General features: G+C 59.7%; 1 protein-coding gene across 1 annotated transcript in view; it reads left to right on the forward strand.

Annotated features, from left to right (window-relative positions):
- LOC111161110 (netrin 1) overlaps nt 1-24,160 on the forward strand; it is a 156,647-nt gene extending 132,487 nt beyond the window's left edge. The window contains exons 5-6 of the mRNA XM_022524596.1: nt 10,589-10,663; nt 23,781-24,160. Coding sequence (XP_022380304.1) covers nt 10,589-10,663; nt 23,781-24,109 — 404 coding nt within the window. The 3' untranslated portion in view covers nt 24,110-24,160. The remainder of the gene's footprint in view (nt 1-10,588; nt 10,664-23,780) is intronic.
- Nucleotides 24,161-26,660: the final 2,500 nt, after the last annotated feature.

Consider the following 26,660-nt stretch of genomic DNA (forward strand, 5'->3'; position numbering starts at 1 on the left):
CCAAGCCTGAACCTGCGATTTCTCGTGGGTGTCACTGAACAGTTGTGAAAGTTGCTGACCGCGTCCCTTGTTTGGGGAGCCTGGATCTGCAGGTTTGGTTGGCTCAGCAGGCTTGGTATCTTGCAGGGGTGACTGCTTTTGGCTTATTTTATACTGCACTGTCCGACGGGTTCAGGGAACGTGCGGGGGTGACCTGCACCGTGCCACATGCTGGGACGAAGTTCCGGGGCTCTGTGGGGGGGGTGCGCAGCGAGGCTGTTGTGGAGTGTTGGATGCGCGGCTCTGGGTCCAGAAAGGATGGTGGTCGTGGAGGCAGATGAGGCTCCTTTTGGGGGCCCAGACCCCGCCCCCCACGCCCACACCGGCCGCTGCTTGGTTTGGGTCAGTTTCATGGTCTCTGCTGAGCACCAGGGTCTGGCCCCAGCTTTCCTGCTGCTCATCATTCCCCTTATTCAGCTGGGGACCCAGCGAGGGTGCTCTGAGGGCATGTGGGCAGCACCGTGTCCTCCCCGAGGTCCCAGGCGAGAGGTCCTGTCCTCAAGAGGCCATCTCTGACCTACCTGGTCTCTGTCACCGCACCATCATTGCTCCCTCCTAAACCCTGTGCGTGGGCGGGACGGTTACTGTCATCACCGTGACCCCGTTTTGTTGATGGGGAAACTGAGGCTCAGAGTGGTTAAGGGCCCCAGATCATTGGGCTGGTGATGTGACCCCTTTCAACAAGAAGCAGCTGCTTTCCCTGGAGCCCCTCCCAGGTGACTTCAGTGACACCACCAGGGCCAGAATTGGGTGTGTGGCTGCAAGGGCGTGTTGGAGAATATTTAAGTTGGAAACATTGGGGTTTCGTATCTGGGAAGAAAGGAGGGTGGATACTGGAGAGGCAGTAGCAGATCTGTTGGACCCAAGGCTCATGGTTGAGCCGTCACAGCGGGTGGCTCTGTGCGGGAAAGGACGGGAAAGGAGGGCCCTGGGTGGGCTTTGTGCAGTGCACATGCTGCCCGCCCCTCCAGGTGCAGCAAGGGGGATCATCTGGGAAACCCTGGGTGCCTGTGGCCGTAGCTGAGGAAGGGGCAGAAAGGCAGGGCAGGGCTCCCCTTGGAGCATGGGATGGTGGCCGGAGCACTAGGCTTGGCTCTCCTCCGCTGAGCCCCAGGCCCCCAGCTTGATGCAGAAAGAGGATCGGCACTTAGTTCATGACACTATAAAGCACGCAGGCCCACACTTCCTCACCAGAGTATGTGGCTGCACGCTGAGCAGGAATGAGGCTCATGGGGCCGAACAACAGGGTAGATTTCTAAGAGCTTGGGGGCTGCCTCTTTGTAAGGACAACACAGACTGGAGGTCATGTGAGGTGGGGGTTGGGCAGCCCAGGGGACCCATCCCTGCTAGTGGGAGGCTGAATGTCTCCCTCTACCCACACAACTAGAGACCCTGCACCCCACAGCACCAAGCAACCTAGGCCAGACTAGAACCTTCTGGTGGCTTTGCATTCCATTTAAAGTAGAATCCAAAACCATACCTGACCCCACAAGGCCCATCAGACTGTGGAGTTGCCTCTCTGCCCCCTCTCTTTGTTCACTCTGTGCAAGGCACCCCAGCCTTCATTCAGTTGCTGGGAAGTGCCGGGCACGATTCTGCCTCAGGGCCTTTGCACAGACTGCCTTCCCTGCTTGGAACCCTCTTCCTTCGGAACTTCTTGCCCCGCCCCCTTGGCACCATGTAGGTCTGTGTTGTGTCACCTGCTCAGGGAAGATCCTTGGCCGCTCCGCCTAGAACAACACCCTCACTCCCAACCATATTATTGGACGCACAACTGGCTGACCACTCACTTTTGGCTTGTCCCTTGGTACTAATGTGTGTGGAATTGCGAGAGGATGGAAGTTCGTGCACCTAAGCGTACACTCACCATCTCTTGCGGGAGGGATAGAGCACTTCCCAGTGGCAGTGGCCCCGTGGATTACCAATACAGGTGTCCCCTTGCTGACGCCAGATACCAGCTTATTATAGGATCCCCCATAAAGAAGTGGTCTCCGTCATCACTAAGGGGAGACTGGCTTCAGAATATTTTTAATTTTTTTTTAATATAAGAATTATATACTCATTTTAGTAAAATGAAAAACCTAGAGAAGCCCAAGCAAGAGCATAAAAACCAACCACAGTCCCACCAACCCACATTTCGGTGCATAATATACTCTTCTAGAATAAAATTCAAACCCCTGCCAAGGTTGACCAGCCCCCAGGCCCCCCGATCTCTGGCTGCCACCCCCTCCATTCCCTTCATCTCTCCTGCCTGGCCCTTTGCTGCCCTGTGTGCTTCCTGGAGCTAAGTCCTTGTCCTCCTAGATGTCTCCTCCCTCAGACTGGCGTTCATTAATGCATCCCCATGCTTGTTCTCCACCAGCACCCTCTGCTCATCGTCTCCCCTTTATGAATGTCCCTCTTGGGCGAGCATGTCACACCCATGTTACTGACCTGTCCCCTCTGGCTGCAAAGCCCCAACGACTGTTCCCAAGCCTCACTGTCTACCCAGTACTTCCCAGCCCTGGCCACAGGGATCTCGTTTAGCTGACTTTGTTGGGGAGTGAATGGATGATAACTTCACAGATGTCGGGGTGCTGCACCAAAGGGTGAGCATCTTTTTGTGGTTTTGACATGTTGATGCCAGTTGAATTCACAGAAGAGGAATTTGCACCCCTACCTCCTTGTATGTGCATGTTTTTGCGTTTGGCATTTCACAAGCCGCAAGTCCTATATTCCCATCGGTTTAAGCTGCATTTCCTTGATCACTTGAGATTGGCTGTTTTATATCTCCTTGGTCTCCCTCCCCCCCCCCCCCCAACTTGTGAATTGCGTGTTCTTCTCCTTTGGATTTTGAGTTGCTTGTCTTATTGGTTTGGAAGAGTTCTTTATATATTAAAGACCCCAATCCTTTGCTCTCTGTGTTGCAAACGCTTTTGGCTTTTCTGTAGTCATTTGCCTCACAGTTGCAGGCACTGCATGCCTCTCTCCTCTGACTGCCTCATTTTGGGGGGGGCCGGCGGCAGTGGTCCTTGGGTTTTCTGCCCCAGAGACCCAAGTCAGAAGGGCGTTATGTTGTAGAGGCGGGTAGGGCTTAGAGGTGTTGGAGTGGCCGGGCAAGATCGGTGGGGCTTAGATGTCTGGGGACTCAAGAGCTGCCTGGGAGCCCGGCTTTCCCAGAGAGCTGGATGAACCCTGGGTTCAGTGCTTATGGGTGAGGATTCTGAAAAGGTGGTCTTAAGGAGGGGGCAGCGTTAAGTCACCTGCAGCTGCGGAGAAAGCGGCAAGAGTGGCTTCTTGAGCAGTGCCTCCCCCATCCTCACCACGTCTAATTTATGAAACCCATGGACACCTGCCGTGGGCAAATGGGGCTCTGGCCTGAGGGGTTCCAGGCAGCTCCGTGGCTCCCCAGTCCAGTGGAGCTAAAGCACACTTTGTCCAGGCAGACTGGCCTCACCTGCCTTTTGTCACCTGCTGGTGGGCAGAGTGGCCTGTCGATATGGATGGAGCCAGCGGGGTGTCCCTCCTAGTCCCACTTCCGTGAGCTCCTCCACCTGGTTGGGGGAGGGGGCCGGGGGTGGCACCAGGAGCTCCTCCCTCCTCTGCGCCCAACCGGTGGAGTCTGCCAGCTCACCCACCCTTCATACCTCCACCTTGCGATGGATCTTGGGGGCTGGTGTCCCTTGCTCATTCCCCCTGCCCCCGCCACAGCCCCACCTTCCCGAGCCTGACAGCCCAAAGGCAGAGAGGCAGGGGTGCTGCTCAGAGCGAGACCTTGGCCAGCTCCCCGCCCTGCTCCGAGGGAGGTGCCAGATGCAGCGCCCTTGGCTCCGACGGGGGGACACTGGGCCCCGCCTGCCATATGCTCGGAGATGAGCTTCGATCCGGCGAGCAGGCCTGCCCAGCAGGATTTTTGGCACCTGGGACGCAGGAGGCAGACTAGAGGGATGAGCTACCCAAGGTGGTGGGAGAGAAGGGAGCGGCACTGCCTCTGGGATTGAGCCTGTAGGGCCCCCTCTTGGCTCTTGGCTGGGGCTTGGTCAGGGGAGCAGGTGGGGGGAATAAAAGGGAGGTCGGCTGCTCCCAGGAGGAGCCAGGATGCCAGCCAGCCAGGATGGACCTGCTGTGAGCCACAGATGGCAGCCTCTGGGTCTCCGCGGCTCTCCCGGGTCCCCTTGTCCCTCCCTGGCAGCTCCCATCTTTTTGGGGAGGAGGACGGGAGCCGCGGGTGACTCTGGTATGGGAACCCCTGCAGCTCTCCTGCCCCCTCCGTTCGAGCCCCAGAGGGTCCCCTGAGAGAGTAGGGGCCGCCAAGCATCCTCCTCACTCCCTCCCTCACTACTCCTGTGCGAGGCAGACCCAGGCACTGGGGTGGGGGCCCGGCCACTGGTCCAGGGAGGCTGGGACCGCGCCGGACGGGAAACATCGGGCCTTATTGAATGAGATCAGTCGGCTGGGCTGCAGGGTCTGTGTGACGGTAGGCTCATGCTGGCTTTTATATCAGGGTTGAATCATAGGACGCGGCCCCCCACTTTTTTTTAAGTTCCAAATTGATCCATTTTAGGTACTTGGAATTTCCTAAGTAATTTCCACCTCTTCCTGTTTCTGCCTGGATCAGGTAGCATAAGGTCCAGAGATGGCCCAAGATTCTGTCTCTCTTTGTTTGACTTGTACATGTACATTTTCCTAAAAAGTCATGGAGTTCATTTCGTGTCATTTTCGGCCTAAAGTGGTGTAGGGTAGCAGCCTTCTGATTTATAACATAATTACAATTTCGACTCTGATTATAGTCCCTTCCTCCTGACTTCCTAATGCAAGCCTGATTTCTCTCTCGTATTCATAATTAGACGTGACAGTGTTTTGTCTGGGTTTTGTTTTTTGTTTTTTTTTTTTTGGTTGTTTTGTGTGTGTGTGTATGTGTTTTAAGTTTCTTGGTTTGGGGGCTTTCCTGAGAATCCGTTTTTGGGGGTATTTACAACGTGTGAGTTTTTTCTGGTGTTTCAACTTCTGCTGCCAGTCTCCGGCTTTCTTCAGAGTTTGTTTTGCTCGCTGTCTAACTTCTAGAGCCAAATACATATATTTTCATTCTTCTCTATTTAACAATAAATCCTGTTCATTACGTTGCTGTTGGGAAACATGGCTTGTATGATTCCAGCTCCTTTGGAATTAATTAAGCAACATTTTACTGCTCAGGTTACTGTCTGTTCCCTTATGTGTTCCTAATGCTTTTGTTCTTAGTATATTTCAATATGATGTTATTCCAGGCAAAACATTCTCTTTTTTTTATTATGAGGCGAACTTATTTGTTAGCAGGTGACGAACTTAGAACGTCTTTAAAGAATCTTTATAGTGTCTTCTTTCAAAGTTGTAAGCTTTACAAACAAATCGCTTCATTTAGTGATGTCCCTCCGAAGTGGTTTTTTTTTTTTTTTAAGATTTTATTTATTTATTTGACAGACAGAAATCACAAGCAGGCAGAGAGGTAGGCAGAGAGAGAGGAGGAAGCAGGCTCCCCAACGAGCAGAGAACCCGATGCGGGGCTCGATCCCAGGACACTGGGATCATGACCTGAGCTGAACGCAGAGGCTTTAACCCACTGAGGCATCCAGGTGCCCCAGTTTTATTTTATTTTAAAGATTTTATTTATTTATTTGACAGAGAGAGACACAGCGAGAGAAGGAACATAAGCAGGGAGTGTGGGAGAGGGAGAAGCAGGCTTCCTGTGGAGCAGGGAGCCTGATGCAGGGCTTGATCCCAGGACCCTAGGACCATGACCCAAGCCGAAGGCAGATGCTTAATGACTGAGCCACCCAGGCACCCCTGCCTTCAGTTTTAGAACCAAATATGAAATCTCAGCCTCACAGGTTTCTAAGCCCATGACCACGTTTGTAGTGTATGGTCTCACCAAGACTGCCCCCTCTTAAACTCTTACTTCTGATTCATTTCCTGATTGTCTGGAAAACATTCACAAGTACCTCTCTCAAAAGGAATATATGATTGGAATATTGTCTGCAGCCTTGCACACTGGAGAATGCCTTTGGCTCGTTGTGGCCTGCACACACATACAAGATAGTCTAGCTGGGTATAAAATTCCTCTGTCACAGACTTTTCCCTCCTCACGACCTGTGGGCATCGTTCCATGGCCATCTGGCTGGCTTCTTCTTGTTGATTTCTAATCCGCCTCTGATTTTCCCTCATCCTGGGATTTCATATGTGTGCGAAGATGTGTCTGGGTGTTGGTCTCTCTTGCTTGATGTTTTTCCCAAAAGTCGGTGAGCCTTCTTGTGCATGTGTCGGTCTGCCTTTAGCTCAGAAGTCCGATCGTTCATTGTTTCTATCCTGCTTGGCTTCTGCTGCCTTCTCTCCCCATCATACGTCACCCTCCACATTCTCACCATTCTCTCCTTCGTCTTTATCCTTTATCGTCTTTATCCTTTTCCTCTAGACTCTGCGAGAGTTTCCCCAGTTCATTCTCTGTGTGTCCGAATCGGGTGTCTCCAGGATCCCTTCTCTTGACTGCTTCCGAAGTGGGTTTTGATTGTGCTACTGAGTTTTTTGGTTTGCATCTTGGTTTTTCCAGCTCCTCTTCCTCTCCTGTGTCACGTTCTTTGTATCGTCCTGTGGCCTCTTTAGCTCAGGCTGGTCTTTCCTTCTGGCTTTCTTCTCCAACTTTACAGAAGCCGTGTCTTTTCAGATCTTTTTTTAGTCTGCCCTAGTCACACGCTGTCCATGGCTGTTGTCACGCCCCAGCAGCAGACTTTGAATACTTGTGATAGAGACTGTATGGCCTGCAAAGCCTTAAGTATTTACTGTTTAGCATTTTGAAAAAAAAAAAAATTGCAGATTCTTCTACTAGGACAACTGGATTCCCATCTCGGCGACACACTGGACAGCCGGGGACTAGATACAGCTCTGGCCCTGCTCCCTGGCTCCTGCAGTGTCTCCCCTTGATTCACTGTGTTCCTTGGGGATGGCATCCTTCTACCCGCACTGCCTGATTTCCTCCTTCTCTGCGCTGGTCATTTTGATAAAAATGAAAGTGCAAATATGCAGGCGTGCTGTCGTCCTTCTGGGCCCTCCCCTTCCTTCAGCATCCCCTCCCTGGAGGAGGGCACCAGCCCCAGTGCCCCTGCCTACCTCCTGCCCATTTGTTTCCTGCTCATTGTCCCTGTGTCCTCTCTTTCTTCGAGATCTCTCCGTGTGTCGGACAAGAGGCCGCGTCTCGAGGTAAAACCTGGGACAGGTTTTCTCCTTCCTCCATCATCTGCCCTTAATTAATAGAGACTGCTCCCAGATTCCAGCATGGGGTCATCTATCCATTTGGTTTTCTTTGGCGGGACTGTGAATTTTCATTTTTCTCGTTGTCTTTACAGCTCTTTTGGCACCAGGCAAAGAGGGGCTCTGTGGGTCGCTGCCAAGTAGATATGCCATTTTGAAGGAGTCAGAACCACATGTGAAACCTGTGGCTTGTCCCTCCTGAGGCTGTCTCTGTGGTTGTGTGTGTATTTGATAGAAGAAGAAAAGGCAGGAACATTTTCCCTACCCAGGGACCACTTGTCCGATGACCTCAGTTGTGTGGAACACACCCAAAACAAAGAATCCGCCAGCCGCCAGATAGCAGCCATGGTGTCTGTGACCCGGACGTTACTGACTCTACCCAAAGGAGAGCGTTTCCATCGTCCTCATTCCAAGCCCATTTACCCATGTTTTACGTACAGGTCTAAGAGTCTCGGTCTTTGTTTCCCTACTCTCAACCCAGCTGGAATCGACAAATCCAAAGGGAGTGGGGGGACACCTCACAATGAGTGCACAGCCCTTAAGAAGTATTTCTGGGGCTTCTGGGGGGCTCCGTGGGTTGAGCATCTGCGTTCGGCTCAGGTCATGATCTTGGGGTCCTGGGATTGAGTCTCCGTGGCCAGCCCACCCCAGCTCTGAAATGGGGCTGGTACTGCGATGTTCTCATTGGGCAGGGAATGGATGCCACACATTCTGGGATGATGTCTGTCCCAGGTAGATATCTGGCTCTGGAAAGAACCACTGTCGGTGTTAGCAGGAGGGAAGGCAAGAAGTAAGCCCAAGGTGCCCTGGGAGGAGACTGTCACCAGGCTCTGCCACCGTGCCTTTGGCCCCCACAGTGCATGGCAGGTGTTCTAGAACCTTCCTGAGCTCTGGCTTCCTGGCTTTCAGGTGGGACTGACAGGGACTCCCTCACAAGTGTGCAGAGCCCACGGCTACATGGTGCTGTGTCCCCCTCCCCTCTGGGCTGTGTGCCTCAGTGTCCAGCTGGAGAGGCCCCCCCGGGGAGTGAGAGCGGAGATGATTTTCCGGAATGCAAGCACAGACATGGACCAATGGCTTTTGACTTCGGTAAAAAATAACCAAAAGGCGAGGAGTAAGGGGGTTCAAGGCCGTCCCGGGGAGATCACCCAGCATTCCTGTTAGCTTCTCTAAGTGGGGAGAGCAGGGAGGGAGCCCAGCCCACTCGCAGGACCGCGGGTCTCTTGCACATCCTGGGTTCAGCTGCGGCGGTGGCTTTGCTGTGCGCGTCATCTGTTCCTGTGGTGGCTGACCCGCAGCCTGGAGCAGCTGCTCCCCAGGGTGAGGCACGGGGCGCAGGGCCCGGTGCGGGTGCCTCGGGTCCATGAGTTCGGGCTGCTATCACATTGCGATGACCGCTCGGGCTTGGTGGCTGCAGAATGCGGGCGGTGGTCCCTGGACAGCTGCGTCCCTGCCTCCTGAGAGGTCCCCTCCCTCCCCTGGTGGCCAGCTAGCTATCTGGCAGAAGTCACTAGCAGGATAGCCTCCAGGCGCCCCTGGCAGGGTGTCCTGGTGACCAGGAGGGGGTCCCGGGGCTCAGACCCAGGGGACCAGGAAGCGGGGGGGCTGCGTTTTCCCCTATTTTCTGAGACTGGTTCCCCACTGGGTGCTCCCCCTGCCCCTCCCAAAAGCTGGCTCAGGAGGCAGCAGGGGGCTGCCAGGCCGTGGGCCGCCTGGGCAGTGGGATGGAGCAGTTTCGACTCTAACCGAGGCACTAGTCAGTGAAATCCAGGACCTGGAAGGAGGCAGCCACATCTCATGGGCCAGAGACCAGCTCTGGGGTGGGAGGTGTCTCTGAATATTCTCTGCATCACTAAGCCATGGGGGGGGTCGGGTGAGGGGCACTGGGAGGACTGACTCCCTCCCCAGCTTTGTCCTGTGCCCCACACAGATCCTTCCCTTACCCCCAGGTCAGCTTGGCAATGCCCTCTGCGGGGGGAGGGGCTGCACCTGCTCCTGGGGCGATCCCCTCAATGTATGTGTGTCCCCTTTTTAGCCCCCCCAACCTGTCACCCGGACACACCCCCAGCTCACCTCCCTTGCCCGATGCTGCCATGGCTTCTAGAACATTCTGGGCCCTCCACCGGCTGTCTGGGCCTTGCTGGAACACGGGGTACTCCTTGTGCCCTGCTCTGAGCTTCACGCCCTGCTGGCATTGTGTTCACTGAACCACAGCGTGGCATAACCAAGAGAGCAGTCCTTGGGCCTCTCATGGTCGAGTTCAAGGCCCAGCCTGGGCACCAGCTGTCAGGGAGGCCTTGGGCAGGGGGCCTCAGTGTTCCTACCTACAGAATGGGACCGTCACCCCCACATCCTAGAATGGTGGTGAGACTGAGTGAGGCCTGGTGTGTCGGGCGGTGGCATGGAGCAGGCTGGAGTGATGTCTTGGGCCCCAGCCGTGAGCTGGCCATCGTGCTGAGGGTGACAGTCCTCTGTGGATCTGGCCAAGCGTTGCATCACCTTGTCGGAGGATCGGGAAGAGCTGGCCGGGAGAGGGCCTGGCTGGGCCAAGGCAGGGTGTTTACTCTGGTGGTTGGACGGAGCCCCCCAGCCCCAGGAAAAGCAGGCCCAGGGGCTAACCGACCCCAGAGGCCCTGCACTTTCCGCCTGGCTCGCACCCCGGCTCCGGGAAGACCCTGATATGCTCCTGGCGGCCTCAGGCCCATAGCCCTGCCTCGCAGCAGTGGGGCCCATTAGAACTGAACTCCCCTCCGCGGGCCATTCTATTTGCACACTCCAGTAGAGTGGACACCAAAGGCATTTTCTAATGCTTCATGGGCTGCTAATTTCCTCCGTGACCTCTTTTGTTGGGGTCTGACCCCAGCCAGAGGCTCTGCGCCATGAAAGCCAGCGCCTGACACAGACCCGGGGCGCGGGGTGACAATGAGGCCTCTATCGGCTTTAATCAGGTTCCAGTTGTGTCTTAAGAACGGGTTGGGGGGAATCTGGGCGGCGCTCGGAAGCCCTGGGTGGCACAATACCACAGGCCCCAGTGTCCCTCGCAGAGGCCAAGGGGGCTCCAGGCGGTGGCTGAAGGGCTCCTCGGGGCCACAGGGTGGGGGGCCGGGCCGGGTGGGGGGCCCTTTGTCCCAAGCGCCTCTTGAGAAGGCCGGGCCGCTCTGAATGGCAGCCCCGCCCGGCCCCGTGGGTATTGCAGGCCTCTGGGCATCTGGGGAGCCGGCCTCCCCCTCACCCCCGGCCTATTCATCGCCAGCCTAATTAGGTTTTTTGTCTGTGTTCTTCTCCCCTGCAGACTGTGATTCCTACTGCAAGGCCTCCAAAGGGAAGCTGAAGATTAACATGAAAAAGTACTGCAGGAAGGACTATGGTGAGTGCCTGGCTCCCTGTCTGGGGGCCACGTGACCAGTGGGGGTGGGGTGGGGGGGGCGGGTCCTGGTGTCCTGTGATCGGCAGGGGGCCTGGCTGGCAGGATCCCACGCCCAAGGGACTTGTCAGCTCTTTCCCCGAGGCCCTATGAGGCAAGGGGTGCCAGGGGACTTCCGGGGGTGGGGGGCGTGAGGGAACTGCAGGGCTTGAGGACTGAGTTTTCTCTGCCCCGGGCAGGAGCTCCCCTGTGGCTGGGATTCCCAGCCTGGCCTCCAGCCTCCACTCTGCCCCAGGTTGGGGGCTGTGTGGCCTCAGATTAGTCGCTTTGCCTCTCTGGTCTTGGGTGCCGTTCTCCGTACGATGGGCTTTCAACTTGAGTCTCCCTCCGTGGCTCAGCGTGGGGTCCTCCAGGTGTCAGGAAAGGGGGCAGCAGCTCCGTGGGCTTAAAAGCCTCCTCCTTCCAAATGCTGACTCTGCAAAGGCTGGGGTGGGCCGGGGAATCTGCATTTTAAGTGGTCGCTGGGTCCCCGAGGGTGCTTTGCAGCCAGCAGCTCTGGGGCTGACAGCCCTGTCCCTTGAGCTGTCAGGGCCCCTGTGCCCCTTTCTCTTTTGGATGGCCCTGTCCTCCTCCCTATGCACTTGCTGGGAACCTCCTTCCTGCCAGGCTGCCGCCCAACCCTGGGAGGAGGTGAGGAGCCGGCTTTGTGGCGTCTGGTCCCTAAGAGTGGCTGTGCTGGCTGGAGGCCTGGGCTGGCCAGACAACACGTGATGGGGTCAAAGCCTGACTTGGGAGGCTGTTGGGGAGCCCGCTGGAGGAGGGGAGCCCCTCAAGGCCACCCTTGCAGCCGAGAGCCAGGGGTCACTTCAGAGCAGGGGCCTAGCAAACAGGAGACCCAGGGGATCTGCTGGCAGTGGCAGGGGAGGACCCCAGGCAGAGACCTGGGTGTCCACATGGGCAGCAGAGGCCCCTGTCACCCGGCCAAGAGGTCACCGCGGCCTGGATGGAGGCCCAGGGGCTCTGAACCCAGGCCTGGCACCTTCCACCGTCTGGCCCTCCTCTGGACCCGTTGGGCCTGGCGGATTTGGGGAGGTGGCTGACCCTCCCCAACCCCCTCCGTCACCCCCGACTCCCACTGATGCTGCCCGGTCCTGTTTGTCACCTGGCCCCCAGAGGTGGTCCCCCAGCCACGGGCTTGGCAGGCCTGTCCACCCCACACCACGCTGGCCTCTCCTGCCCGCCTTTCCAGACCTGCCCCACTCTGTATGTCTGGGCCCGGTGCCTCCCAGGCTCCCAGGGAGGAGTGACCCTTGCGAGTTGCCTGGCAGCTGGGCCGGAAGAGAGGGAGGAAGGAGCAGAGCCAGAAGAGGACCTCTGTCTGTCCCTCTGTCCCTCCATGACCCAGCCCGGCCTGCCATCTGCCCGGGGCGGGCTGTGGGAACCAGACATAAGGTGTTTCTCTTTAATAAGGACAAGGGTCCGGCCCTTTAAACATAAAGAAATGCACGAGGGAACCCAGAGGAATTTGGAGAACTTCTAAAACCTAATCATTGTACCCATGTGAGTGTGTGTACGGACACGGGTACACACGCACGCACACATGCAACGTTATGTCCCCAGAGCCTAGAGCCTGCCCAGGGTGCCTGGCCTGCCCCTTGCTGGGGCTGTATCTCCCGGTGGCCCCGATCCAGACCCCTGTGGGGCCTGCAGCCAATTTCCCAAAGCCCCGTTCAGGTGTTTGCAGGAACGTCCGGCTGCCGCTGGAAAAAGAAGTAACCTCGAGATGGTTGAAGGGGAAAGGGAGCGCAGTCTCAGCCCCAGTGACACGCACAAGGGAGGGATGAGGGCTCAGGCAGGGAGGCCCAGGGTTTTGTCGCGGTTGTAGGCTTGGGGCCTGGGGTTCAAGTGGGGGCTCTGTCCACAGGCCCTGAGAGCCAGCGGCTATAGAGAGCGCTGCCCAGAACGGGGGACGGCATGGTGGGTGTGCTGGGGCGGGAGAGCTTGGAGTTGTTCTGGAAGCATCTTTGGGGGAACACACCTAAGGGCTGGAGGGGGAGGGCCCAGCAGTCCTTCTGTGAGGTGCTGGCCTGCAGCCCCTGTTCGGTTCTAAAAGCAAAGAAAGGAAAAATTAGGCTTTTAAAACAGTTACCGGAATAGCGCGTGTGTCACACCTGGTTCTGTGGGACTCGGCCCCGTTTTGTTCTCTTGTCTTCTTTTCCTCCGTTGAATTCAGCTCTCCTGACCCTCAATGTTCTGGGGGACCCTTGTTCCCCCTTGGCACTCTGCTGGCCCCATCAGCAGGAGGGCTAAACACCCTCTTTTTGTCAAAGGGGACCAGACACAGTCTTTTTATGAACTTAGAGGGGCCCCATCGGCTTATTCAGGAGGGAGGGAGCAGCTCCCCGCCAGGGCAGGGGCCCGCAGGTACAGCCGGAGGCCTTGTGCTGGGGCTGGGGGTGGGGGACTGGTGAGGTGTTGTGCTTGGGTTCGTAGGACCCTGCATTCCATTGGGACCACAGACCCCCGGATAACGTGAGAGTGGGGGCGTCCCTCCCCAGGTCGGCATGGGGGCGTGATGCACAGGAAGAGGACGAGGAGGGAGGTGAGGCGGGCAGAGCAGGCCAGGCAGAGGAGGACTGGGGACTGGACTTTCTGGGGGCGGGGGGTGCTGCATCTTCCCTGCTCTGACACCTGGCAGGGAGCCAACTAGAAAATGTAACCAGTGCCCTGAATGTTCTAGAAGCTGCTGATGAGCGCCCCAGGATGGCCGCCTCTGCCACGTGAAGAGGAGGCCCTGGGCCCCATCTCCTGCTGGGGACGTGGAGCTGGGTCTCCGCCGACCGGGGCAGGGGGAAGAAGGGGTGTGCGGCCGGGTCCTGCCCTGTGTTCGCTCTGGCACATTCCTGATGGGAGGGGCTGGGTTGGGTACCAAGCGGAGCAAGGGGGACAGGGGTCAGGGGAGGGCCTCAGGGCCAAGTTCCACTGCGCTTCTCGCATCCACAGAGCACCCCTAGCAGGGGAGGGAGGCCCGTTCTCTTCCCATCTGCAGGGAGGGGACAGCAGCCCCATGGTTTGGACATGCAGACCCCCAATGTGCTGTGGGACTTGGGGCAGGAGCCTCACCAGCCGGGGCCTCGGTTTCCTGTCACATGGGGGTCTCATCCAGACAAACAGGGGACATGACACCTTTCTGGATAAGACCCAGTGTGCTTGGGGCAGGTGCAGGGTGACACCGTGGTCTGTGGTTACCTGGCTCTCTGTTGCCCTTGAGGGGACCCTGCTGGTGAGCTGCCCATGGAGAACAGGTGCGTGCGTGATTGTCTGGTGTCTGTGATGCCGGCCAGTTGGGGACACTCGCCTGGGAGGGGCCCTGCCTTGTGTGAACGCCCCTGGTGGGTGTGCTCATGTGACAGCGTGCGTGAGTGTGCAGGGTAGGTGTGATGGTGTGAACAGCTGTGGGTGTGCACGCGAGTGTGGGCACTTGTGTGTGGATGTGGGCGTGCGAGTAGGCTCCCGTGGAGCTGCTTGTGAGTGTGCTCACGTGTGGGTGCACGAGTGTGACAGTGTGTGAGCATGTGCAAGTGTTCCTGTGTGTGCATGTGGGTGTGCGTGCGCACATGTGTGGGTGTATGTGTGAGCGTGCACACGTGCCTTGTGTGACAACAGGGGTGGGTTTGCAGGTGTGAATGTGTGTGCACAGAGGCACATGTGTGTTTGTGACCCTGTGTGTGTGCACATCAGAGCGTGTGTGTGCTTGTGTGATAGGGAGCACACCTGTGTGTGCTGTGTGGGCCCGTGAGTGTGTGTGAGTGTGCCCGCTTGTGTGTTCACCACCGAGTCCGGGCAGCATCTGTCTGGAGCCCCTCCCCCCAGAGTCATGCGCTGCCAGTCAGGGGAGTCAAGGCAATGAGGGTGACAGAATTACACTGTCCCCAGGGCACTGTGGGGGGCGGGCACTAGGCTGGGGCTGGGGAAGGTCTCAGGCTGCTCCCATGACCATCCAGGCTGGGCCGCTCGGCCTCCTGCCTCTGCTCCCTCTTGTCCCTGACCACCTTCCGGGCCCTGTCCTCACTCACCACACCTGTGCACCCTCCCTACCCCCCACAGACATATCCTAGGGCGTCCTGCTCCCTCACACACCCATCCCCAGCCGGTCCCTCTTCACACTCCTCGAGCACCTGCTGTATGCCCCATCCTGTCCTGGGTACTGAGCTTGCGGATACGGAGGAGACACTGTCTTAGCCCCCAAGAAACAGTCTAGGAGGGAGACATGCACACAGTCAAGAGCGGGGCGGGGTGGACAAGCCTGAGTTCCAGAGCCTGGCTCTCCAGAGAGGGCATAGAGGGAGGGCTTCCTGGAGGAGGGTCCTCGGTAGCCAGTGCTCACGGGGCAAAGCAAGGCTCCCAGGCAGAGGGAGGAAGGCCTCGGCCACAGAAGTGGAAACAGGCTGGGGAAGCAGGTGCTGGATGCAAGGGTATAGGGGCCAGGGAGCCTGGGGTGAGTCCCCAGTGGGCCTCAGCATCCATGGCCACGTCCGAGCCCACTGAGAGCCGGGCCTGCTCATGCGGGCCGCCGTGGGCTCCTGGGTGCTGCCTCCAGGCTTTTCCTTCTCCCTGGGCTTTGCAAGTGGGGGGAGACGGACAGCTCACATTCTGAAAGGTGAGATCATCTCACTTTTGCCAGTTCTTGGAAAAATGATTCGTTCCCAGAAATGTTTATTAGTCACCCCTTTTGTTGAAAGACATTTTGGCACCACCAGATGGAAAAATCAGAATGCTTTTCACGAGACGATCTGCGTCCAGTACGCCTCCTGAGCTCCCGCAAGGATGGCGTCTGGGTGCGGCTCAAAGGGGAGACCCTGTTGGCATCCGTGGGGAGAGACGGGGCTTGCTGGGCTGTGCATGTGCACGTGCGCCTGCCTTCTCGGGGGCCCCATGGCAGAAGCGGGCCTGGGACCTAAGTGGAACTGTCATTCACCCCAACATCCCTCCCCCTGCACCCAGGGACCTCCCGGGGCCTTGCCAGGCCCAGGACGGGGCACCTCATGGCCTTCCTTCCTGTCCTTGACAAATCCACACGAACACCTGTCACGGGGCACACACCGTGTCCTGCGCACGTTATGCTGAGACTCAACCAGACACGGGAGTGTACTCTGGACTGGAGACTGCAAAGCCCGAGAGACTTCCAGGCCGCACAGAGGGGCAGGAGGGGTCCCTGTGGTGTTGGGGTGACATTTAGAGATGATGGAGCCAACATGGCGGACATCGTGGCTGGGACTGGCGGGGCTGGCGATGGGCATGGCCGCGTGGGGGAGGGAGGTCCCGGGTGGTCCCCGAGGGGGTGCATGTGGGGGCGCCGCCGCTGGTGGGAGCCTGCCGATGATCACGGAGCTGGCGAGGACTGCTGAGGCTGGAGATCAGATGGGGTCAGGGGAGAGGCTTCTAACTCAGGCCTCTTTTTGTCTCACTGGCCCCAGGGACCCAGGGGAAAGGGAGGACAGTCTCGGCAAACGATGGCCTCTCCCCTCTTAACACTCGTCCCCTTCCTTTTCTTGACCCTGAGTTCAAGAGCTTTCCTGGTCAGGATCAATCCCATTAAGTGCGGAGAGCTAGACGGGTTCTCCACATGTCCCAGGGACGACGTGCCTGGGTCTGCAGCCCCCTGCAATCCGGGGGCTTGGGTGTGGGTGCGGGTGTTCCCCCTCCTGAGGCCGTTCCTGGGAGACGCCAGCTCCCCCACCCCAGTCCCCCGTAGCCCCGGGGAGCGGAACATTGAGCAGCCAGTGGCGCATGGCATGGTGTTTCAGAGACTTGCTGACCCCCTTCCCTGGGGGGGGGTCACCGTCCCCCTGGGGAGCCTCCAATTTCCCCAGCCAGATGTGACCTTCCTTCCTCCCCACTCCCAGAGGGCCAGCTCCATATGGAGGCCAGATGTGGGGCTGGGTCCGTGTGAGTCAGGCTGGGGTCGAGGAATGTGGGTGACCACCAGGTTGGACAGGGAGGGCCCAAGGGCCCCCCAGGACAACTTGACCGGAACATGGAGGCTTGGAGGGGTTGGGGGGGGTGGGGATCTGTCCAAGGTGCCTGGAGAGCTCTGCCCCTGGGGCTGGGGGCGCCGGCTGTGTCCCACACCTGTGATGGGCAGCACTTGTCCTCTCTGCCCACCAGGGGCCTGTGTCCAGGGTCACAAAGCATCTTGCTCAGTGACGCAGTGCTCGGATGGACCACCCCCCCCTGCGCCACCGTGGTAGGGATCCTATGGGTCCTTCCTGGCCTGCCCCCAGTCTGTGTATACCTGCTGTGTGCAGCCCTGCCCCCAGACCCCAGGGCACCCTCTGGAGTGGGGCTGTGGGAGGCTTGTCAGGGGACCAGGGACACCCTTCCGAGTGCTCGCAGGTGTCTGCTAGATTCCCCTGGGGGAACGTGGCTGGCCAAGGAGCACCCCCAGGACTCTGGGGCTGTGGTCTGGATACTGCTTGGTTCCTATTTCCGGGCCTGGTGCCCTGTCTTCAGGGTTCCTTGGAGAAGTGGGTTCCGTCCTTTGGGTGTGGGTTGCCTTTTAGGAGCTAGAGCCGAGTGGGGCATGCGGAGGGTGCATGAGAGGACCCGTGGCTGCTGGACACCCCCACTCCAGGGCTCCGGCTGGGGACGCGGGCTTGGCTGCCCTTTGAGCTCCGCAAAGGGGCTGCCTGGAGGCCATGTCCTAAATGGGCACTGGGCTGCAGGCTGTTTGGGGAGCTCGGACAGGCCACACCCCCACCATGGAGTGTGCATCAATCTGTAGCCAGAAAAGCACCTGCTGCACCAGGCTTTCTGTGAGTCCTGGAGGCCACATGTCTGGGCGGTGGCCGGGAGGGTGGGTACCTTGGGGGGTGATGAGGGGCCTGATCTGAGGCCATATTAGCGGAGGTCGATCTGTTTGCCTCGCCCTCCTTCAGAGGCCAGGACCCCACTGGTGCGCCAGCCTGGGGCGACGCTCCTCCCTGGGCCTTCCCGGGGGTGCTGGGAGGCAGGCTTGGTTGTCGGGCATCTCCTGGGGCTGTGTGAGGCCATCCTCCAGTTGACACTCCGGCAGCTCTGGCCAGACCTGTGATGGGGGGCAGGGGACAAGCCAGGCTCTTTCCGTCCCTCCTGACTGGGAGAGGGGGCCCTCTGTCCCTTTGGCTCCTTTGAGGAAGAGACCAGCCCGCTGATGAGGGCGCCCCACTCTCCTACCCGAGCCTTTGGCCAAGCGGGGTGGCCAGTCCCCTGACCCCGTCTCACTCGTGAAGGGGGATGCAGGTGGCCGGGCCAGACTGGGACCGTTGCCCAGGGAACAGGGCTCATGTCTTCCCCAGAGTCTGACTCTGATTCCCAGCATCCCCTCCTCCGAGGATCCCTGTGCAGGGAGATGGTCCCAGGTCTCACCCCTCTCCCCTCCCAGGAATGGAGCCGGAGCCCTGGGGCCTGGCTGGGAAACTGAGGCAGCATTCACCTTGCTCTTGGTTCTGAGAGAGAGAGGGGCAAACCAGGATGTCTTTGCTGAGAGGGGGAGAAAGGAGGGACCCTCAGCCGGCCCGCAGGTGGGTGTCCCTGCCTTCTTTGAGGTTTGAGGTATGACTTTTTGGGGGTGGCAGCCCGGGGACTCCAGAGGACTCCCGTGGGGGCCTGTGGCCTGCTGTGGCCACAGTTCGCCTCAGCTCGCCACCTTGCTTCATGAGGACGGCCGAGACACCCCGTGGTGGGTGCGTGGGTCCTGCCTCGATGCCCTGCACCCCCTCTCCACCCGCACACTCGCTGCCCTCCTCCCCCCGCCGCCCCGCCTCTGGCAGGTCAGCATCTCCAAGAACAAGACTTGGCCGGGCTCCGGGCTTTCTTACCTTCATGGGGGATGGGGAAACATGTGGTCAGGGCTGCATTTTATGAAAGCAGCTGCAACTCATGACACACTTTCTATACCGGGAGATTTATGGGGCTGCATGGTTTTAATGGTTTCTGTGGGGTTAGTGTCCTCCCCCATTTGTCCTGGCTGCTGTCTCCGAGACAGATGGGTGACAAGCCTTCCCTGGCCGGACCGGCCCAACAGGAAGGTATGGCTGCTGGGCGGTTGGCGGGGCGCTGGGGGAGGCCAGGGGCTGGCCACCAGGCCTGCTTGGGAGGGGCAGCTGCTGGGAAGCCCCTGGGGGCCCACCCTGAGCGGCTCATAAATCCAGGAGACCTCCAGGCGGCAGGAAGCCTCCCCGCGGAGGTGTCCCAGGGCTCAAGGCTTGTGGGAAGAGGAAGATGGTTGGCAGCCCCTCTCCCCTCGGGCGGGTGCCAGGGCCCCTCCCCCACGGCCCCTCCCCCAGGGCCCCAGCCCAGCAGGTTGTCCTGAGGCTGAGCCAGCAAATGAATGAGCAACAACTGTATACACTTTTTTTCTTAGAATCTGGCCCAGTCTGGGAGCTTTGATGACAGTAGGGGGTCCCCAAAACCTACCAGCAGGGACATAAGTCAGCTTGGAGCTACTTCCTGTCGGTAACTGTCCCCAGAGGTGGCTGTGCCAGGGCCTCCAAGGGCTCAGAGCTGACAGGCTCTGAGTCTCTTGGATCAGGGCTGGAGCTGGGGACGGAGGCTCGGAATGAACGGGGGCTCCCCTGTTCAGGGCGAGAACAGGGCTATCTGCTGTGGGCCAGCAGGTTCCCCTGTGGAAGAACCCAAGCATGGGACCCGGAGCTTCCGACTTTTTAGGGTGCCTTGGTGACCTGAGGGTCTCCCCGCCTTGGGACCCATAGAGGTTGAGGCTCCCTGGAAGGAAGGCGAGGTCTGTTCCTGTAGGACACAGAGGGCCTTGCACACCCAGCTGCTGAGAGGAACCCCCGCCCCCTGGTGCCAGCCAGAGGTGCCCAGCCTACCCTGGGCCTGCCTTCCGAGTCCACCACCCAACTCGGGCACAGGCCCTTCTTGCTGACTGGCTTCTGTGGGCCTGGCCCTTGGTCGGCCACTCCCCTGCTCCCAGTCACAGCCAGACCTGCAGCTGAGGGGAGGGATGAGAGGAGCATGGTCCCCGCCAGCCCTGCCACAAGCCAGGATTAGAAGAGAAGTCGGTTGTCACAGCCCTACATCGGGGGCTGCTAAGTCCTTCCTGTGAACTCCAGAATTGCTAAGGGGGGGCTGCCCCACCCTGTCTGCAGCTTTGCCAATCAGAGATGGCTGTGGATGGTGGGGACTCCCAGGCTGGCCTGGCCCCTAGGACGTGGGCTGCAGAGGCCAGCTCCTTGCTCCCTGGAGCCCATGAGCCCTCTCCATGCCTTTCCTCGGGCATCTGCCCCGTTCTGCAGACGTGCTGCTCCCTGCGGCTTTGCTCAGTGACGTCCACAGGGGTGCTGACCTCACCCATCTTGCCTCGTGAGTTCCAGGTCCCCCCGCCAATGCCTGCTTTTGTCTGTGCGAAGGGCGGGACCCCCCCCAGCCCCGGGCATGCTTGCAGCCCAAGCCCTCAGCATAAGGGTGGGCATTTGCGGTGTGGATCCCGAGATTTGGCTGCTTACCACTGAGAGCGGGGCCACTTTGTCTCCCCAGCCCGGCCACTGCCTGGCCTCTGCGCCAGAGCGGGACCCCCCTGGCTCTGTGCTGGGACCCTCTGCCTGCAAGCTGGTCTCTGCATGCCTCTTCCTGCCCCATGTAGTCTCCGTCTGCCTTTCTGAGGGTCACCTCCCTCATTTCTGAAGACGGGATGGGGGATCCTTACTGGGCCCCCGGTCTGCCCTCCTGAAGGTCAAGCTAGGACATGGGTACACAGATGGGGGTGTTGCTGAGGCTCGTTGGCAGGGTGTTGAGTGTTGTGTGGGTGTAGGGGCACGCCCGCAGGGACCGTGGTGCTCAGATGGGCAGAGCTGCCTGGGGCCTGGTGTCCCCCCAGGGGACCCCAGCCGTCCTGGACTCCCTGTGCTGTGGCGGGCGCGCTCACCGAGCGTGCGGAGTGGGTCTGCCTGAGGTCACCGTTTCAATGTGTATTTTGAATATTTTCAGCTGCATGTGCACGGCAGGGACTTGGCCCGCGCACTGTGTGTGCAGCTCATACTTGGTGGGCTGTGTAATGTGCGGACGCGTTGCCAAGGGTAGCGGAACTGTGGATTTTTTCCAGCATAATCACATGAACCCCACCGCCACCCTCCCCTGCCCCTGTGCCCGCCCGTGCCGTCCGGCTCCAAGGCCCGGGAGCTGCCGTGAGCTGCTGGGGTGGAGAGAGAACAGGGACCATTGCTTTGTCTCCGTGGACCGGTGTCCATCGCTTTTGGCCCCTGGATTCTCGGGGACAGCAGGGTGTTCAGGGACGGGGTACCCCTTTGGGCTGTGTCCTCAGTGTTGAGTGGATCCCCTCCAGGCCTACTGGCAGGGCCGGGGGAAGTGGGGTGGGGGAGGAGGGCTGCTTTGGATGCCCTGCCTGGTGTTCCAGAACATTCCTTCAGGGGACAGAAACTCCAGACCCCGGGAAGGTGAGGCGGGGGTCTCCCGTCCTTCTGCTCCGCGAAGAGCCAGAGAGTAAGAAGGGCCAGCCCAGGGCCTGACCAGGTCAGGCCAGCGCGCTCTGGCTGCCTCCCAGCCGGGCTGGCCCACATCATCGGGGCTGCCCTCCCGCCCAGCTCGGGGCCAACACCTAAGATCCTGAGCCCCCAGTTCCAACTGTACGAGCTTGCTCGGGCTGCCAGAACCAAGCACCGCAGGCCAGGGGCTGGAACAACAGAAGTTTATTGTCTCGGGTTCTGGAGGCCGGGAGTCCGAGATGGAGGTGTCTGCACGCGGCTTCTCCAGAGGGCCCCTCCTCGGTTTGCAGATGGCTGCTTCTCGCTGTGTCCTCACGGGGACACCAGTCCCCCTCATGCCTTCCTCTGAACTTCACAACCTCCGTAATGACCCTCTGGACATGAGCACATCCTCAGGTCTGGGGGTTTGGCACTTCTTCCTGGGACATTTGGGGCCGGGAGACACGGCTCAGCCCGTCACACCACAGGATGCTGTGTCTGGAGTCACAGCCGCGTTCCCCAGGGGCCTTCTGCAGCATCTCTGTGGGGCTACCTCCTGCCCACCCGAGCCGGCAGGCATGGGGGTGGGGGATGGGGGAGGGCACCGTGGCTGGGCTGGGGGGTCGGGGGTCCCACCCAGGGAAAGTGGCATCCTGACGGGGCCTCATTCTGCATTCAGCTCAGTCCCGAGGAGAGGAAACTGGGGTTCTCAGGGACGCCGGCTCCCCCCGTCGCTTAGCCTAGGGGCACTCAGTTGCCACGGTGACCTCCGTGTGCACAAACACACGGCCCAGCCACTCCTGCACGCTGGAGAGGGCTCCCCACCCCACCTCAGAGTTCACACTGAGTGTTGAGTCCCTTGGTGACAAAAACATGGAAACGGTTGCCATGGCAGCCATTCTTTGGAGCCCTCAGACTGGAGTGCAAAGTTCAGGATGCCCAGGAATGGCTGAAATGAAATATGGGAAAATCTGCCATGTCCCTCACCCCAGAAGGATGAGCTGAAGGGTGGCAGACGTGCCCCGGGCCCCACTGTCCCTGAACCTCGCCAGCATCCTGAGCCAAGTGTGGGGACAGAAGGGGGAGCAGGAAGGGCCCCAGGGATTTTAAGAGAGGCTGGCCGGCACGGGCGGGTGGGCCGTAAGCGGGCAGGTGAGGACCGCTTGGCATGCCTGGGGACATGTCCTTGCGGCTGTGGGAGCTCAGGTCCTTCAGGTGTAATCTGGAGACGAGCTGCTGCTGCTTTTCCAGGAGGACCCCAGTCCACTCATCCACCAGGGCACTCCTGAGCCTGGGCCAGGGGGGAAGGTGCAGGGGGTGGCAGTGGGCTCAGCAAGGGCAGCATGCCCTGTTCGGACCATGGTTCATGACCAGGTTTTCCTTGATCAGTCAGTGCAGCAGAGACCTCTCCCCTTCTCCCCTGGAATGATTGTGTGCTCCCCCAGCAGTTCCCCAACTGGGCTGCACGGGGCTCTGCTAACCGGAGATGCGCTAGCTGCACAGGTCTGCGCTCAAGAGTTGTTTGGGAAACCAACCCACACGCATATAACAATTTATAGACTGAAGGCTCTGAAAAGTCCTGCAGTTAAGGAAACCTCTTAACTTTAACTCAATTTCACAAACATTATTGAAGCAAAGTTCCCCATCTTTTTTTTAAAGGCATTTCTCCCTACTTTAAAAATCTCTCTTAATATCCTACAGAAATGACATTAACATTTACTAGGGCACTGATTCTCAAAGTGTGTTCCAGGGAGCAGCAGCAGCAGCTCCACCTGGGAACTGGTGACAGGTGGACTCCAGACCTGTTGAATCAGAAATTCTGGGGTGAGGCCCAGCAGTGTCTGTTTAACAAGCCCTTCGGGGCATTCCGACGCAGGCTGCAGTGCTGGAACCCCTGTACCAGGGGATGTTTCAGTTGAGAATTAGGAGGCGAATGGCCTGGGGAATTGGAAAGGGTCGGGAGGGAGGCAGGCAGCCTGGCAGGGTTGGGAGGGGGTGCCCTACAAGGACCCTGGACGCTGTAAGGGCGCCATGGCCACCTGGAAGGGCAGGTTCACGGTACCCTGTACCTGGGACTGAGAGCCCATCATGGTTTTCTGAGACTGGGTCAAGGGCAAGGCTGTGTGTCTGGAGGTGTCATAAGGCTTGATGTTAAGTGCTTGGAGTCTTTGTAAATGCCGTGGCAGGAAGTAGGGTTGGTGGTGGTGGTGGTGGGGGGGGACACTAAGGAGGTTCCCACCCGGCCTGAGGACTGACAGGCACTGCTCTCACAGAAGGCACCTGTCCTGGGCAGCGACTCTGCCCAGAGTGCTGGGAGGAGGGGTGGTCAGTTCCTCTAAGCTTCTTCTGGCCTTGCTGGCCCTAGAGGAGGTTTGTCCCCAAAGGCAAAGATTCAACAGAGGCATGATGTAAGGCTTCTTGGAGCAGCAGGTGGGGTTCCCCAAATCCATTTCGGTACCACCCAATGGGGTACCCTGTGCTGTCCTGTCCCAGCTGTGTCTTGTCCATCAGACTGGCTGACCTATCCTCGGCTATGCAAGCAGGCAGGGCCCACCTGACTGCAGGAAGGGGGCAGGGGGGGCAGGCGTCACTCCTTGGCCCCGGGGTCCCACTCTCCTGCCTGTGCTTCCTTGCAGCGGTCCAGATCCACATCCTGAAGGCGGACAAGGCAGGGGACTGGTGGAAGTTCACGGTGAACATCATCTCCGTGTACAAGCAGGGCACGAGCCGCATTCGCCGTGGTGACCAGAGCCTGTGGATCCGCTCACGGGACATCGCCTGCAAGTGTCCCAAAATCAAGCCCCTCAAGAAGTACCTGCTGCTGGGCAATGCAGAGGACTCGCCCGACCAGAGCGGCATCGTGGCGGACAAGAGCAGCCTGGTGATCCAGTGGCGGGACACGTGGGCAAGGCGGCTGCGCAAGTTCCAGCAGCGCGAGAAGAAGGGCAAGTGCAAGAAGGCCTAGCGCGGTGGCCGCGGCGCCAGGCGGGCAGGCAGGGCGGGGCGTGGGGCCAAGCGGGCTTTCCCGGTGGTGGGGGGCGTGGGGAGCGGGCAGGGGCGGGGCTGCAGGGTGGGGCCTTGGGCCGTGGCCCCGCCCCAGCCTCCCCTCCCCCTCCCGCTGCGCGCGCCCGGGGCGGGAGAGATGAGGACGAGACTTAGCTACCTCACGGGCTCCTTCCAGAGCAGCGGCGCGCTCTCCGGGCGGAGCAGGCCTGACCCGGGGTAGGGGTGGGGTGGACAAGGGGCCGGGGTGGGGGGCGCAAACTGCGCAGGTGGGGCCACCCCCTCGGCGCCGGATGGTTCTGGAGAGGGGGACGTGAGAACTGTGAACCCCGGGGTAGGAGGCGCTGAGCGAGACGCCCCACCTACCCCCAGACCCTCCTTAGTCTGGGGATCCCCACGCGGGACCCCTGGCCGCGACAAGTTGGGCCCCATCAGGACCTTGGGGGTCCGGAGCAGTCCCCAGTTGGCCTGTGGCCTCTGCTGCCACCTGCTGAGTTGGTCCTGGTGGGGTGGTTCTTGGGGCAGGGTGGGGATTCCCGTTGGTGGAGCCAGAGGACTGCGATCTGGGGTTGGCGCCTGTCCCCGCAGGGGTGCGCAATGGGTGCTAGCCCATGCCCAGGGCAGTGGACCCAAGGGCAGCCCCAAAGAGCCCCAGCCGGGTGGTCACCGCCTCACGCTGGAGCTGCCTGTTGGAGGAGGCATTGCGAAGGCAAAACCTCCCAAAGAGTTTCCTTTCTGGAAACTTGGAACCAGCCCCTTTATGACATTTTCCAGGGAAGGGGGAAGGGGCCGTGACACTATTTGTGTAATGAAGTCAGCTCCTGGGAAGGGCCTGGGGCATGGAATGCAGGTTTGCACAGGCAGCTGGGCCAGGCTGGGGGAAGGGGTTTGTCCAGGAGGGCCAGGGTTTGCGGGCTCAGCAAGGTCGCAGGGTGCCCGAGCCTCAGCTAGGCAGTGACAGGGACAACCAGGTTCCTGTGGGCCAAGGAAGCCATGACCACTTCCAGTTGCTGCCCTCACTCCCGCGTCCCTCGGGAAAGGGACAGAGACTGCTGGACCAAGCATGCCCGCTGCAGCCACCCCTGCCCTGGGGCTCCCCCTCCAGCTGCGCAACACCTCGCCTGCTTCTTTCCGGCTACCCCTTGTGGAGGCCTTCCGTGCCCCCTGGTGTGGCCAGGCCCCCTTCCCAAAGCTTTCTGGAGACACTGTCCCCAAACAGGCAGCCCCAGACCTTTGGCCCTTTGGCTCTCCGCACACAGGGCCCATCATCGAGGCCTGGGGCCTTTTGCTGCCCTGCCTCAGAGCTCTCTGCACTGCCCAGGGGCCTCTGGCCCAGTCCTCACACCCGGCACACTGAATTAGAGGCCTGGCTCTGCTCTCAGTCAGGAAATTGGTTTCATTTTCCCTGCTGGAGCTCGGTGGCTCACAAGGGTCAGACCAAGTATGAAGCTCAGCCTCTCGTGGTCTGGCTTCCCTCTGCCTCCCCGGCTTCGGCCCACAGCTCGGCTGTCTTACTGAGCACCTGCTCTGTGCCAGGCACTTTACCCATGTGACCTTACCTAAGCCTCATGACGACCCCGAGACAGGGATTCTCAGCCCACTTCTGCCAGCGAGGACACTGCTCAAGGTCACAGGAAAGTAAGAGGCAGAGCTGGGTTCAGACTCCAGAGCCGGGCCTTCTGGCCACACTGCCCCTCACTGCACACTGCCCTGTAGCCCACCCACCCCCTCGGTTTGCACGGCTGGGTTGCTGCTGAGACACTGGCCCCGGTGACGGCATCTAGCTTGGGGAAGCGAAGTCAGGGTGGGGACGGGGACAGGGTCCGGGGCTGGACACAACATCTTAAGAGGTGGCGGAAAGAGTGGGTGAGGCAGGGCGTAAACTCGCCACAGGTCCAAGAAGGCAGGCCTTGGCTAATCCTGAAACGTCGTAGAAAGGACATTTGGCTGCCTGGGGGTGTTTGGAGGGCTTCCAGAACAGACTGGGAGAGATGCCTAAGGGGGCAGGGAGAAGACAGCACTGTCCTAGGAAGGAGTATCCAGGCCCACGGCTGGGTGCACAGGGACCCCACCAAGCAGCCAGCCCTCCTCCACCCGAGGCCTGGGAGGTTTGTGAGCGCCATGAGCATCTCTGAGGCCTCCCTAACTGCTGGGCCCCCTATTTGAAAGGGCCGGCTCTCTTTTCTGCTCACACTTGTCTGGCTTCTCCACTCTGCCTAGAAAGGTTGTGCCCTCCTGGGCCCGAGTGTCGCCCCACGTCCCCTGAGGGGCTGGCACTGGTGGTCTCCGAGGCCCCCTAGCCTCTCGCTTTAAATTCCACCGGCCTCCCCCTCGGCTCAGCACCCCGAGGGCGAAGGCTCTCCCGTCCCCCCTCCCCTGCCCCGTGGCCAGGCCCCAGAGCAGCCGGTGGGGGGTGTGAGGACCCTGGCGGGAGAGTTCAGTCATCCCAGCCTGCCTCGCCCATCTCAAGGACCCAGCCCTCCGCTCCTCGGAGTCCAGCCACCAAGTTCAGC

Source organism: Enhydra lutris, unplaced genomic scaffold, assembly GCF_002288905.1.
Source record: "Enhydra lutris kenyoni isolate GAN:26980312 unplaced genomic scaffold, ASM228890v2 scaffoldscaffold82, whole genome shotgun sequence".
Taxonomy (NCBI): Eukaryota; Metazoa; Chordata; class Mammalia; order Carnivora; family Mustelidae; genus Enhydra; species Enhydra lutris.